At 39.5% G+C, this 16,249-nt stretch overlaps 1 protein-coding gene across 1 annotated transcript in view; it reads left to right on the top strand.

Annotated features, from left to right (window-relative positions):
• The first annotated feature begins 1,701 nt into the window (after window positions 1-1,701).
• Window positions 1,702-16,249, top strand: part of AP3S2 (adaptor related protein complex 3 subunit sigma 2) — a 60,165-nt gene continuing 45,617 nt past the window's right edge. Inside the window, exons 1-3 of the mRNA XM_082647163.1 lie at window positions 1,702-1,831; window positions 5,394-5,485; window positions 6,115-6,226. Of these exons, the coding sequence (XP_082503289.1) occupies window positions 1,763-1,831; window positions 5,394-5,485; window positions 6,115-6,226 (273 nt within the window). The 5' untranslated portion in view covers window positions 1,702-1,762. The remainder of the gene's footprint in view (window positions 1,832-5,393; window positions 5,486-6,114; window positions 6,227-16,249) is intronic.

Genomic DNA, 16,249 nt, shown 5'->3' with positions numbered 1-16,249 from the left:
ATTCTCTATCATTTTCTTCCATTCTAGTTATTACTTGGTTTTATATTTAACTCTGTATTCCACTCTGCCTTTAATTTGAGAGCGTATGAAGGGAGATAACTAAATTGCTTATTTTCAAATTGCTAACCAGTTATCCCAACACACTGAATTCCTTCCCACTGTCAAGATATGATGTCTTCCACATCACATATTAAAATCACTTATACTTAAATTATCCATTATATTTCAATAAGTCTCCCTTTAATGACAATGTGAACTATCAGAGTAGGTTTTAATAGTTGGTAGAGCTAGGTCTCACTTATTATTCTTCTGTTTCAGAATTTTTTTTGGTATTCCTCCTCAACATTTGAAATATTTTGTCAAGTTTCAGTGCATATTTATTGCCTTTGGATTCTTTTAAATGAAAAAAAACTCTGGCTACAAGAGTAATACATTTTATTTTAGAAAATTTAAAATAAGAAAAAAATATAATTCCACCACCATTTTTAAAATCACTTATGTAGTACTCAGTCATATACCATGCACTGCTCTGAGTACTTACAAATATTAACTCTTTTTGTGCTATACCAACTGTCTTAGGTAAGTAGAATTTTTTTTTCAAGTAGAAATAAACTAGTCTTACAGTAAAGGAAACTGATATTATGCCTGTTTTACAAATGATGACACTTGCCCAAGGTGCACAGGTGGTGGAGAGAGCCAGGGTTTTGATCAGAGCAGTGTGGTTCCACCGGCCTGTGGTGAACACTATGATGCTGCCATTCCATCAGACACAATTATTATTCATATTTTGGTGTATATACTTCCAATCTTTTACAAAGTGGAGTGTCCCTCTACATACATATGCATGTGGATCAATGCATTTAACCAGTTTCTCATTTTGGAATAATTAGTTTGCTTCCCACTTTCCCCTGTAATAAGACTGCTGAGAGGTATGTTCTTGAGGCTAAATCTTTTCACACACCCACATCGTTTTATTATAAATTCTAAAACTGGAAATGCTGGGTCTAATGTTCAATATATTTTAAAGGCTTGATAAATATTGTCAACTGTCCTTTGGGTAGGTGATTCCAATTTGCAGCTCTATCTGTGATATAAGGACGTGCCCCACCTCACCCGCACTAAGTCATTAAAAGAAAATACAAAAACTTTACTAATTTGGGGTCGCCGGTACCTTTTAAAAGGAATTGCATTAAAGATCCCTTAATTCCACCATTCGCTATCTACCGTGGAGAGAGAGCCCTTTTGCACGAGGAGGCACATATATAATTCACTACAGCATTGTATGTAATACTAAAAAATAAAAATGAACCTAACTTTCCCCAACCGGGGAATGGCTAAATTAGCCTGCATCTCCACACCGCGCAACGTTCTGCAGTGTTAAGGGGAAGGTAAGACTGCATGTGTTAAGGCAGACGACGATAAAGGGAGACTCCCGCTGCGCTTCACCTGGGAGCGCGGCTGCTGTTGGGCTTTCTGCTTCTTGATCCGCTTTTCCGGTGTGCTCGGCTTTGCGCCAGGCCCGGGATTCTGCGGCCCTAGCCTCGGTGTCTGCACCAGCCTTACCCCCGCAACCCGCCGCCAGTCCTGGAGCCTTCTCCAAGGCGTGCCGGGAAACCGGACTCTTGGTGGTCGGGCCCTTGGGCTCCGGGACATGTTTCCGGGAGCTACTTTCAGCAGCGCACCAACCGGAAGCGTCCGTGTTGTGGCGGAAGGAGGTGCTCTCTGGAAGCAGCCGGTGGTGAAAGGAGCGTGGCGGGCAAAGATGATTCAGGCGATTCTGGTTTTCAATAACCACGGGAAGCCGCGGCTAGTCCGCTTCTACCAGCGTTTCGTGAGTGCGGCCGAGCTTCGTCACATCCTTTCGGGGCACCTGCGCCCCTTCTCTCTCTTTGTCCCGTACGGCGCACGCGGGCATGGCCCGCTGACCTCCTAGGCCTCCTGCACCGTATATGTGATCTTCCCCAGACCGGGGCCAGTGTCAGGCCTTGTGTCCCACGCCCCGCTACCCCCGCTCTTTTCCACCCCTTCCTGGATCCCGGCATTTTTGTGCCATTTTTGTGACACTTCTCGCAGAGTCTCAGGGCTCTATAAATGGTGTGTGTGTGTGTGTGGAGGGGGTGTGCCTCATGGACAACTTGAATGATTGAAATCAAATGAATCTCAAATTAATTAAACCGTTAAACGCAGTTTCACGAGGAGGAAGAAATATGCAGCTTTTTAATTATTTTGCTTTAGCTAACGGATTTGGAAAAGTGCTTTCTTGGAATTATTTTGCTTCAGTGTAGGCTGGGACCGCCCAGGAGCTAGATACCTTTCACTACGTAGAGTTGAAGAAAAAGTCAGTTTGAAAGTGGGAAATGTTGAGAAATTATACGTGATAATGTGAATTTGAATTTTCCAAAGGCGTTACTCTGGAAAAAATAAACATCATTATTTGCCTCCTGCCACCCGACGTTTTATTTCTTCGTGGCTAGGTTTCAAAATGTTAAGTACGTAATTGTGAAAATTACGTACTTAACGTAGAGTGGAAAGTGTCAGAAAACTTATGTTCAGGCCTCAGCAACACCTTATTTTACCCTTGTGTCAAGTTAACAAAAATCTTTTTCAGACTTCATTTCCTCTTTTGTCAAGTAGAAATGAAAAAAAATTTTTTTTACCTTTTTCGTAGAATTTTTTAGCTAGGTTACATTTTATTATATCGATTTTATATTAACATTCAATAACACTATTCAACTTGTATTTGCATTTGTGTGTGTGTATATTTTTCTCTCAGGTTTTTTAAAGTGTTATTGAGATACGTTACATACCATACAGTTCACCTTTTAAAACTATATGGTAGAATGGTTTTTAGTACTTTACAGAGTTATGCAACCATCACCACAATTTTAGAACATTTTCATTATCCCAAAAAGGAACCCCCTACCCGTTAGCAATCATTCTGTGTTTCCCCCTCAACTCCCCCAGCCCTAGGCAACCACTAATCTACTTTCTATCTCTCTAAATTTGCCTATTCTGGACATTTCATATAAAATGGAATCATACAATATGTGGTCTTTTATGACTGGCTTCTATTACTTAGTATAATGTTTTCAAGGTTCATCTATGTTGGAGTGTGTATCTGTTCTTTATTCCTTTTTATTGCCAAATTATATTCCATTGTGTGGATGCGCCACATTTTGATTGTCCATTCATCAGTTGATATTTCCACCTGTGGCTCTTGTGAATAATGCTGCTGTGAACACTGATGTACAGGCTTTTGTGTGAGCATGTATTTTCATTTCTCTTGGGTATATATCTAGGAGTAGAATTGCTGAGTCACGTAGTAACTTTATGGTGATCATTCGGAGGAACTGCCAAACTGCTTTCCAAAGTGGCTGCACCATTTTACATTCCTATCAACAATATATAAGAATTCCAATTTTTCCACCTCCCTATCAACATTTTCTATTATCTCTTTGATTAAAGACATTTTAGTAGGTGTAAAGTGGATTCTTGCGGTTTCAAAAATTTTTCTAATGACTAATAATGTTGAGCATCTTTTCATGTCTTTATCGACCATTTGTTTATCTTCTTTGGAGAGCATAGGATTTTTATAAGACCTAAATTAATTCCTAAGTGAAAGTTACCTTGAAAACTGCAGAGTACTAAAAGATATGAAGGATTATTAAAATGATTGAGAGATGTAAGCAATTGGTAGTTTGCTATTTTGTTGAATTAGAAATTAGGTAACCTCACCATTTCATAGTGCTTACCCACTGACTATCACCACTTCCCTGTAGAATCAGATAAAAGGCTTTGCAAGATGTTTTGGTCAGTTTAAAAAAGTGCTGATGCTTAGCATGTTTTGTATTTCTGGGTACACAGAGTTAATCCTTTACAGCATCCTGGCGTCTGTGAGCTTTCTGAATTCTTTAAATGGAAACCAGAAAATAGTGATTGATTTACTCAAACTTACAGTGACCAGTTATTAGCAAGTTTTCATTTATCCATTTGGTAAATGAGAGAGCCACTGTATACCAGTGTAAGTCAAGGTTATGAAAAGTAATTTCTCCACAATGACATTTTCCCTGTTTTTTCCTGTTTCGTTTAAATAACTAACCATTTCAAGTCTAAATTCAATGCTGTAGGAAGAAAGGGGTTAATGTTACTTGAATCTATGTTCTGACTCTTTAAGGGAAGTCCAATCTGAAGGTTTTCTTAAGCTTTGCTACTCAAAATGTTGTCCTCAGACCAGCAGCATTGTTATCACCTGGAAACTTGTTAGAAATGCAGTCTCAGGACTTAGCCCAGACCTACTAAATTAAAATCTGCATTTTAACAACATTCCCGGGTGATTCATTATACATTGAGATTTTTTTTGGCCCTGCCACGTGGCTTGCAGTATCTTAGTTCCCCAACCAGGGATTGAAACTGTGCCTTTGGCAGTGAAAGTGCAGAGTCCTAACCACTGGACTGCCAGGGAAGTCCCATTATACATTGGGCACTGGTCTAGAGCTTTTAATTACTTTTGTCTTTTTTTTTTTTTTTTTGGCCATGCAGCATGTAGGATCTTAGTTCCCCGATTAGGAATGGAATCTGAATCCCCTGCATTGAAAGCGCCAAGTCTTAACCACTGGACCTCCAGGGAATCCCTACTTCTGCCTTAATGATTGATTTCTCCCTCCCACTATCCTTTTTTAAAAACCATACTTACTATGAACTTCATATGTATAAATGGAAATCAAATGTGAGTTATCAAGAGATTCCATCACAGTTGAGCTTTCTGGAGTGTAGTAAGTGAAAAAAGGTGTTTATACCTCTGTAATTGTTCAAGATTCTAATCTGTAAATAGAACATTTTCTGTCTTTCTCTGTAGTACTTTGTTGGTAACACAGCATCTTATATGTAATGTCTGTATTACCAGTACAGAAGATGGCAAATGCAGGTTTTTAAAGCACGTACACGATTACATCTTGACTTCCTTAAAGGGTTAGACCTATTAACGTTTGTTATTTGCCCTGGCATAGATGTTTTCTAGAGTAAGACAAAATATTTCGGAACCAGGCCTTCTAGTTATTCTTTGACCTTGTATGAGAGTTTGTCAGTTCTCCTTTCCTTGGTTATTCACAGTAAAGAAATCTCAGCTTACCTATCAGGATGGTAATGGTTAGGGACTAGATATCTAGGTAAATATACCCTATTTTAATTCCTGTAACAGAGACTTGTCATCAATTTTTCCATAGATTCCTCTTTTACTTTTTCTCTACTCATCATTTCTGTCTTTTCTGTAAACTGGTACCAAATGTTCAAATCATTCCTAGTTTGGAAGCCCTTGCCTTCCTGTCCATCCTCACTGATGGGATGTAGTTTTTCAGACTTTCCCACTGATTCACTTTATTTCTTTTATTCCATAGCCAGAAGAAATTCAACAGCAGATTATTCGAGAGACCTTCCATCTAGTTCTCAAGCGGGATGACAACATCTGTAACTTCTTGGAGGGTGGAAGGTAAATGATCAGTTTTCTCCCCATACATCCACTTTTTTTTTTTTTTCTTTTGTGATACGCGGGCCTCTCACTGTTGTGGCCTCTCCTGTTGCGGAGCACAGGCTCCGGACGCGCAGGCTCAGTGGCCATGGCTCACGGGCCCAGCCGCTCTGCCGCATGTGGGATCTTCCCGGACTGGGGCAAGAACCCAGGTCCCCTGCATCAACAGGTGGACTCTCAACCACTGTGCCACCAGGGAAGACCCCCATACATCCACTTTTGGGTGACCTTCATCATTATTGCTTCTTCAGGCAGTACTCAAGTGTCAGGTGAGTACCTGATGCAACTTGAGCTGAGCTGAGTTGAATCTGCTCAGGGAGAGACCCAGTTCTGTTCTGTAAGCTGCTAAATGGTTGTGCTTCAGATATTTACAAGTTTGGTGCCTGGGAGGATGGGCAGAAGAAAAGGGGAGGTAAAATGGCTTTAGGCACCTCTGCCAAATTTGGTTGCCATTCACCTGGTAGAAATGGCCTATTGTTTGGCCTGTCCTCCCCCTTTCTGTTGGGCCCCTTCTCCTCCCTTGGCACAGAGTTTGTCTTTGATATATTCAGTTAAGATATAGGCATTTAAATGTTTCCCATTTTCCACAGTTTGATTGGTGGCTCTGACTACAAACTGATTTATCGGCATTATGCTACCCTCTATTTTGTATTTTGTGTGGATTCATCAGAGAGTGAACTTGGGATCTTGGACCTCATCCAGGTATGTGTAGCAGGTAATGATGGCAGCCACTTCAGAGAGTTTGCATGGGATTTTTTTGTTTTTGTTTTTGTTTTTTTTTTGTTTTTGCGGTACGCGGGCCTCTCACTGTTGTGGCCTCTCCCGTTGCAGAGCACGGGCTCCGGACGCGCAGGCTCAGGAGCCATGGCTCACGGGCCCAGCTGCTCCGCGGCATGTGGGATCTTCCCGGACCGGGGCACGAACCCGGGGCACAAACCCATGTCCCCTGCATCGGCAGGTGGACTCTCAACCACTGCGCCACCAGGGAAGCCCTGCATGGGATTTTTGAGTAACCATCTGTAGATCCTTTTGTCAGTCTCTTTTTTGATACTTGGTGAAAGTTACTAGATGTCCACCAGATGGTGCTATGAGAACGCTCCTTAGCAACCTTTAAAAATTCTTAGAGATTCTTCTCCAGCCCTCTCACTCCCTTAGTTTTCTTATACGAGGCTGACACCAGTTCCAATGTGTGTACTCACCCCCACCCCAAGCAATTAACTCAGTTTTCCGTGGACAGTAACCAGGTGTCCCATAAATTTGCTCAATTCTGACACTGTCTACCTGGAGATAGATACCAGTCTCAAGTCCAGGTTGTCTGTCACCTGTGCGTCTGACTGACAGCATATAGCTTGAAGATTTCCATGATTTCCTCCTCAGGTTCAGTTTATTTGCTAGAGTGGCTCGCAGAACTTTCTAGAGAAACATTTTACTTACTAGTTTACCAGCTTAATTTAAAAGGGTATAACTTAGGAACAGCCAGATGGAAGATGGGGAAAGGGCGTGGAGCCTCTATGCCCTCTTCAGGCATGCAACTCTCCTCGAATATCCACATGTTTACTAGCTTGGAAACTCTCCGAACCCTGTTCCTTTGGGTTTTAAGGAGGCCTCTTTACATAGGCATGATTGATTAAATCATTGGCCATTGATGACTGATTGAGTTTGCAGCCCCTCTCCCCTCCCCAGAGGTCTGGAAGTAGGACTGAAAGTTCCCACAATCACATGGTTGGTTCCTCTGGCAACCAGTCCCCATTCCTGGGTGCTTTCCAAAAGTCACCTTATTAACAGAACAAAAGGTACCTTTATCACTTAGGAAGTTCCAAGGTTTTTAGGAGCCCTGTGCCAGATACAAGGATGAATACCAAATATTTCTCATTATAAGTTACAGTGTCACATCATGTTTTAAGATTTTTTTCAAGTATCAAACTAAATGACATTTAAAAATGCATACTTTGTATTTTCACTTGTAACTCTAGCCTAAAGCAAAGAAACTTGATGTTTTATCTAGTCTGAGCAATCTTGACATAGGTAAACATGTTTTTTTAGGCTTTTTGAAAATTAGAAATGGCTTACAGATTTCTTTTCATTACCTTCATGGAAATTGAGATATGTAGGAACCCTGTACTGGGAACTATTAATTTAGTACAATTCCGTCATTTTGTACATGATATTCTAGATAGGCTTTAAGTGACTGAACAAGTTAAGTTGAAAGCACTCAGAAGGAGCATGCATTAAAACCTAATAACAACAATTATAGAAAACTCTAGCTATAGATTATAAAATTTACATGCTTATAACTATATTTTATTTTGTTAAGATAAAATTAAAGAAGCTAAATTTAATATACCTTGGGACAAATAAATGGAAATTTTAAATGTGTATTTTTATTTCAGATATACTACACTCTTCCAAAAAGTTATATACTTGGACATAGCAATTTTTAAATTTTATTTTATTATTTTCTTTTAAATTTTATTTATTTTTATACAGCAGGTTCTTTTTTAAAATTTTTTATTATTTTAATTTTTTTTTGCGGTACGCGGGCCTCTCACTGCTGTGGCCTCTCCCGTTGCGGAGCACAGGCTCCGGACGCGCAGGCTCAGCGGCCATGGCTCACGGGCCCAGCCGCTTCGCGGCATGTGGGATCTTCCCAGACCGGGGCACAAACCCGTGTCCCCTGCATCGGCAGGCAGACTCTCAACCACTGCGCCACCAGGGAAGCCCTACAGCGGTTCTTATTAGTTATCTATTTTGTACACATTAGTGTATGTATGTCAATCCCAATCTCCCAATTCATCCCACCCTCTTTCCCTCCTTAGTGTCCATACGTTTGTTCTCTACATCTGTGTCTCTGTTTCTGCCTTGCAAACCAGTTCATTTGTACCATTTTTTTAGATTCCACATATATGCGTTAATATACGATATTTGTTTTTCTCTTTCTGACTTACTTCACTCTGTATGACACTCTCTAGGTCCATCCACGTCTCTACAAGTGACCGAACTTTGTTCCTTTTTATGGCTGAGTAACATTCCATTGTATACATGTACCACATCTTCTTTATCCATTCGTCTGTCGATGGGCATTTAGGTTGCTTCCATGACCTGGCTATTGAAAATAGTGCTGCAGTGAACATTGGGGTGCATGTGTCTTTTTGAATTATGGTTTTCTCTGGGTACATGCCCAATGGGATTGCTGGCTCTTATGGTAATTCTGTTTTTAGTTTTTTAAGGAGCCTCCATTCTGTTCTCCATAGTGGCTATATAAGTTTACATTCCCACCAGCAGTGCAAGAGGGTTCCCTTTTCTCCACACCCTCTCCAGCATTTTTTTGTAGATTTTCTTTCTTTCTTTTTTTTTAAAATTAATTAATTAATTTTTGGCTGTGTTGGGTCTTCGTTGCTGTGCATGGACTTTCTCTAGTTGCAGTGAGCGGGGGCTTGGTTGCGGTGCGCAGGCTTCTCACAGCAGTGGCTTCTCTTGTTGTGGAGCATGTGCTCTAGGTGCAAGGGCTTCAGTAGTTGTGGCATGCAGGCTCCGTAGTTGTGGCTCACAGGCTCCAGAGCGCATGCTCAGCAATTGTGGCTCATGGACCTAGTTGCTCTGTGGCATGTGGGATCTTCCCGGACCAGGGCTTGAACCCGTGTCCCATGCATTGGCAGGAGGACTCTTAACCACTGCGCCACCAGGGCAGTCTCATTGTTTGTAGATTTTCTGATGATGTCCATTCTAACCAGTGTGAGGTGATACCTCATTGTAGTTTTGATTTGCATTTCTCTAATAATTAGTGATGCTGAGCAGCTTTTCATGTGCCTCTTGGCTCTCTGTATGTCTTCTTTGGAGAAACGTCTATTTAGGTCTTCGACCCATTTTCTGGTTGGGTTGTTTTTTTTTTAATATTGAGCTGCATGAGCTGTTTATATATTTTGGAGATTAATCCTTTGTCCATTGATTCATTTGCAAATGTTTTCTCCCATTCTGAGGGTTGTCCTTTCGTCTTGTTTATAGTTTCCTTTGCTGTGCAAAAGTTTTTAAGTTTCATTAGGTCCCATTTATTTATTTTTGTTTTTAATACCATTACTCTAGGAGGTGGGTCAAAAAAAGATCTTGCTGTGATTTATGTCAAAGAGTGTTCTTCCTATGTTTTCCTCTAAGAGTTTTATAGTGTTCAGTCTTACATTTAGTTCTTTAATCCGTTTTGAGTTTACTTATTTATTTATTTTTTGCTGTATGCGGGCCTCTCACTGTTGTGGCCTCTCTCGTTGCGGAGCACAGGCTCCGGACGCGCAGGCTCAGCAGCCATGGCTCACGGGCCCAGCCGCTCCGCGGCATGTGGGATCTTCCCGGACCAGGGCACGAACCTGTGTCCCCTGCATCAGCAGGTGGACTGTCAACCACTGCACCACCAGGGAAGCCCCTTTGAGTTTATTTTTGTGTGTGGTGTTGGGGAGTGTTCTAATTTCATTCTTTTTCATGTAGCTGCCCAATTTTCCCAGGACCATTTATTGAAGAGACTGTCTTTTCTCCATTGTATATCCTTGCCTCCTTTGTCATAGATTAGTTGACCATAGGTGCATGGGTTTATCTCTGGGCTTTCTGTCCTGGTCCATTGATCTATATTTCTGTTTTTGTGCCAGTACCATATTGTCTTTATTTCTGTAGCTTTGTAATATAGTCTGTAGTCAGGGAGTCTTATTCCTTCAGCTCCTTTTTTTTCCCTCAAGATTGATTTGGCTATTCGGAGTCTTTTGTGTCTCCATACAGATTTTAAGATTTTTTTGTTCTGGTTCTGTAAAAAATGCCATAGGTAGTTTGGTAGGGATTGCATTGAATCTGTAGATTGCTTTGTGTAGTATACTCATTTTCAGAGTATTGATTCTTCCAATCCAATAACGTGGTATATCTCTCCATCTGTTTGTGTCATCTTTGATTTCTTTCATCGGTGTCTTACAGTTTTCTGAGTAGTTCTTTTACCTCCTTAGGTAGGTTTATTCCTAGGTATTTTATTCTTTTTGCTGCAATGGTGAATGGGATTGTTTCCTTAATTTCTTTCTGATCTTTCATTGTTAGCGTATAGGAATGCAAGAGATTTCTGTGCATTTATTTTGTATCCTGCAACTTTACCAAATTCATTGATTAGCTCTAGTAGTTTTCTGGTGGCATCTTTAGGATTCTGTATGTAATAGTATCATGTATTCTGCAAACAGTGACAGTTTTACTTCTTCTTTTCCAATTTGTATTCCTTTTATTTCTTTTTCTTCTCTGATTGCCATGGCTAGGACTTTGAAGACTATGTTGAATAATAGTGGCGAGAGTGGACATCCTTGTCTTGTTCCTGATCTTAGAGAAAATGCTTTCAGTTTTTCACCATTGAGAATGATGTTTGCTGTGGGTTTGTCGTATATGGCCTTTATTATGTTGAGGTAGGTTCCCTCTGTGCTCACTTTCTGGAGAGTTTTTATCATAAATGGGTGTTGAATTTTGTCAAAGCTTTTTCTGCATCTGTTGAGATGATCATATGGTTTTTATTCTTCAATTTGTTAATATGGTGTATCACATTGATTGATTTGTGTATTTTGAAGAATCCTTGCATCCCTGGGATAAATCCCACTTGCATGGTGTATGATCCTTTTAATGTGTTGTTGGATTCTGTTTGCTAGTATTTTGTCGAGGATTTTTGCATCTATATTCATCAGTGATATTGGGCTGTAATTTTCTTTCTTTGTGACATCTTTGTCTGGTTTTTGTATCAGGGTGATGGTAGCCTCGTAGAATGAGTTTGGGAGTGTTCCTTCCTCTGCAATTTTTTGGAAGAGTTTGAGAAGGATGGGTGTTAGCTCTTCTCTAAATGTTTGATAGAATTCACCTGTTAGGCCATCTGGTCCTGGACTTTTGTTTGTTTTCTTTGATTTCTTCAGTGATCTCTTGGTTATTTAGTAACGTATTGTTTAGCCTTCATGTGTTTGTGTTTTTTACTTTTTTTTCCCTGTAATTTATTTCTAATCTCATAGCATTGTGGTCAGAAAAGATGCTTGATATGATTTCAGTTTTCTTAAATTTACCGAGCCTTGATTTGTGACCCAAGCTGTTATCTGTCCTGGAGAATGTTCTGTGTGCACTTGAGAAGAAAGTGTAATCTGCTGTTTTCGGATGGAATGTCCTATAAATATCAATTAAATCTGTCTGGTCTATTGTATCATTTAAAGCTTGTGTTTCCTTATTAATTTTCTGTCTGGATGATCTGTCCATTGGTGTAAGTGAGGTGTTAACATCCCCCACTATTATTGTGTTACTGTTGATTTCCTTTTATGTAGCTGTTAGCATTTGCCTTATGTATTGAGGTGCTCCTTTGTTGGGTGCATATATATTTATAATTGTTATATCTTCTTCTTGGATTGATCCCTTGATCATTATGTAGTGTCCTTCTTTGTCTCTTGTAACATTCTTTAAAGTCTATTTTATCTGATATGAGCATTGTTACTCCAGCTTTCTTTTGATTTCCATTTGCACGGGAAATCTTTTTCTATCCCCTCACTTTCAGTCTGTATGTGTCCCTAGGTCTGAAGTGGGTCTCTTGTAGACAACATATACATGGGTCTTGTTTTTGTATCCACTCAGTGAGCCTGTGTCTTTTGGTTCGAGTATTTAATCCATTCACATTTAAGGTAGTTATTGATATGTATTTTCCTATTACCATTTTCTTAATTGTTTTGGGTTTGTTTTTGTAGCTCCTTTTCTTCTCCTGTGTTTCCCACAAGAAGGTCCTTCAGCATTTGTTGTAGAGCTGGGTTGGTGGTGCTGAATTCTCTTAGGTTTTGCTTGTCTTTAAAGCTTTTGATTTCTCCGTCAAATCTGAATGAGATCCTTGCTGGGTAGAGTAATCTTGGTTGTAGGTTCTTCCCTTTCATCACTTTAAATATATCGTGCCACTCCCTTCTGGCTTGTAGAGTTTCTTCTGAGATATCAGCTGTTAACCTTATGAGAGTTCCCTTGTATGTTATTTGTCGTTCTTCCCTTGTTGCTTTTAATAATTTTTCTTTGTCTTTAACTTTTGTCAGTTTGATTACTATGTGTCTTGGCGTGCTTCTCCTTGGGTTTATCCTGCCTGGGACTCTCTGTGCTTCCTGGAGTTGGGTAGCTATTTCCTTTCCCATGTTAGGGAAGTTTTAGGGAAGTTTTCAAATGTAATCTCTTCAAATATTTTCTTGGGTCCTGTCTCTCTTCTCCTTCTGGGACCCCTATAATGTGAATGTTGCTGCATTTAATGTTGTCCCAGAGGTCTCTTAGGCTGTCTTCATTTCCTTTCATTTTTTTTTTCTTTATTCTGTTCCATAGCAGTGAATTCCACCATTCTGTCTTCCAGGTCACTTATCCATTTTTCTGTCACAGTTATTCTGCTATTGATTCCTTCTAGTGTATTTTTCATTTCAGTTATTGTATTGTTCATCTCTGTTTGTTCTTTAATTCTTCTAGGTGTTTATTCTTTAATTCTTCTAGGTCTTTGTTAAATATTTCTTGCTTTTTCTCGATCTTTGCCTCCATTCTTTTTCTGAGGTCCTGGATCATCTTCACTGTCATTATTCTGAATTCTTTTTCTGGAAGGTTGCCTATCTCCACTTCATTTATTGTTTTTCTGGGGTTTTATCTTATTCTTTCATCTGGTACATAGTCCTCTGCTTTTTCATTTTGTCTATCTTTCTCTGCATGTGGTTTTCGTCCCACATGCTGCAGGATTGTAGTTCTTGCTTCTGCTGTCTCCCCTCTCTTAAGTTTTATTTATTTATTTACACCCATTCACGTTCAGAAAATGACTTAAAATGGTTAGTTTTAAATTTTCATATAGTATATTCACTTATCATATATAAAAATATAAATAAATACTAGAAACATCCAAAAAAGATTCATCTCTGAGATAATTTTAAACGCTTTTTTTTTGGCTGCATTGGGTCTTTGTTGCTGCCTGTGGGCTTTCTCTAGTTGCGGTGAGTGGGGGCTACTTTTATGAGTGGGCTTCTCATTGCAGTGGCTTCTTTTGTTGCAGGGCATGGGCTCTAGGCATGCAGGCTTCAGTAGTTGCAGTGCGCGGGCTTTAGTATTTGCAGCATGCAGGCTCAGTAGTTGCGGCACGCAGGCCCTAGAGTGCATGGGCTTCAGTAGTTGTGGCACGTGGGCTCAGTAGTTGTGGCGTGTGGGCTCTAGTGCTCAGGCTCAGTAGTTGTGGCGGACGGACTTAGTTGCTCCGCAGCATGTGGGATCTTCCCAGACCAGGGATTGAACCCATGTCCCCTGCATTGGCAGGCGGATTCTTAACCACTGCACCACCAGGGAAGTCCCTTTAAATGCTTTCTTAACACCTGAGTTCGATTGGACATTGAGAGTCAATGTGGCATAACAGAAAGAGCTCAAGATCTAGAGTCAGAAAACCTGGGTTTGAATCATGGATCCACCATCTGATATAGAACTACTAGGTTGTAAAAATGGAACAGACTTACAGGTACAGAGAACAAATGGGTGGTTGCCAGAGGGAAGGGGGGATGGAGGTGGAGGGCAAAATAGGTGAAGGGGATTAAGAGGTACAAACCTCCAGTTATAAAATAAATGAGCCACAAAGATATAATATACGGCTTAAGGAATATAGTCAATAATATTTTAATAACTTTGTTTTGAAAGAGATGGTTGCTAGACTTACCTTGGTGATTGTATGATAATGTATGCAAATGTCAAATCACTATGTAGTATATCTGAAACTAACATAATGTTGTATGTCAACTGTATTTCAACTAAAAAAACCCGAAATACTAGGTTGTAGAATTCAGTTGTGACAATGTACTTTATATTATTATACACTGTAGAATGCTATAGAAATGTGCATATAATAAGTGTATTAGAAAATAAAGGTAAAATATATAGTGGTAATTTTAAAATTGAGATGCAGTTATTAGAGGAGATGCACTTCAAGACAAAAGAGAAATGCATATTAACAAGACAAAACGAGAAGTGTAACTTTATAATGTCGTGGACATTTATTAAATACTTAGCATGCACTGGATTTGGGAAGATAGATAAAGAAAAGGTAAAAATAATAGGAACTAAGAGTTTTCATCATTGAGAAGACAATAAAATCAGTAAATAATTATCCTAATATAAAGAGGATAAAAGCCAGAAGTAGAAAACATTAAAATGTTTTAGCGGATGATATACATAGTTATAATGCCAATATATTTGAAATAGCTGACCTCAAAAAATAAATATCCAAAGACACTGAATCCAATATCAGGATGAAATAAGAAAGGTAAAATGAAAAACTGACTCCCTAATAGACTCAGTAGATTTTAGTACAGTAAGACCTCTATTATGTAAGTTATTTTTTAGACTCAGACTAAAAAATCATACTGCTTAAGTGTATTTTATGGAGTAAATTGGTTATGATCCAAAAGCTTCTCACAAAGAAAATGTGAGTCAGATACTGCATTTAAAAAAAAAATTTATTTTATTTTTGGCTGCGTTGGGTTTTCGTTGCTGTGCGCAGGCTTTCTCTAGTTGCGGAGAGCGGGGGCTACTCCTTGTTGCTGTGCGCAGGCTTCTCATTGCAGTGGCTTCTCTTGCTGCGGAGCACAGGCTCTAGGTGCGCGGGCTTCGGTAGTTGCAGCACGTGGGCTCAGTAGTTGTGGCTCGCGGGCTGGAGCACAGGCTCAGTAGTTGTGGTGCACAGGCTTAGTTACTCTGCAGCATGTGGGATCTTCCTGGACCAGGGATTGACTCTGTGTACCCTGCATTGGCAGGCAGATTCTTAACCACTGCACCACCAGGGAGGTCCCTGATATTGCATATTTTTATTGGACAGAATTATTAAATAAAATCTTAGCGAATAATCAGTTGAACCAAGGAGTCATGAGACCTGGCTCTTGTTTTGGACTCTCCTGTTAGCAAGCAGCATGGTCTTAAATCATTTAAGTTTTGTTGGCGTTAGGGTTTTTGTTTTATGTTTTGGCTCTGTGTGTGTGTGTGTGTGTGTGTGTGTGTGTGTATATGTGTGTTTATTTATAAGTATACTAGGTGTTCTTTCTAGCTCTAAAATTCTTTCTCAGGAATACTGCATACTAGAAGAATTATTTATTATGTCCAAATAATCTTTATTCCAAGGATACAAGTCAGTTTAACAATGACATATTCTTAGAGTCTCTATTACAACAGTAAGAAAAATATAACTAATATAATTTCATCAGTACGTGCGGAGAGAAATGATTACCCAAATTATGTTTCTGAAATACTCTTAAATTGGAATAGGAAGCATTTTTACTTGATTATTTAGTGCATGTTTTCTTTATTCAGTATAAACTATTTATTGTTGAAGAAATAATACACTTATGTGGTTCAGAATTCAAAAGGAATACCAAGAGTATACAGTGGAAAACATCTTTCTTCTCTTCTCCCCCAGTCACCCAGAAACAGCCAATTTTAGTTTTAAAACCAAGAGCCAGAGCCAGTGTTATCTCAGGGGAGAAATCTACAGGCATTTATGAAAACAAGGTGTCTCTTACTGTTATTCTAATTTGAGCAAACATTTGTAATGAGTGATTAAAAAAGAAATGAAGAAGTAACATAGTAAAGGAGGAGAGAGGTAAGTTATTACTGTAAGAGAGCCTGATTATGTACCTAGTAAACCTTAAAAAAAAGGGGGGGAGATTGTGGCAAGTAATGAATGATATGAGCAACATGGCAGAATATGAG

Source organism: Grampus griseus, assembly GCF_964374135.1.
Source record: "Grampus griseus genome assembly, chromosome: 2".
NCBI lineage: Eukaryota > Metazoa > Chordata > Mammalia > Artiodactyla > Delphinidae > Grampus > Grampus griseus.
This window is presented reverse-complemented; position numbering and strand designations above follow the sequence as displayed.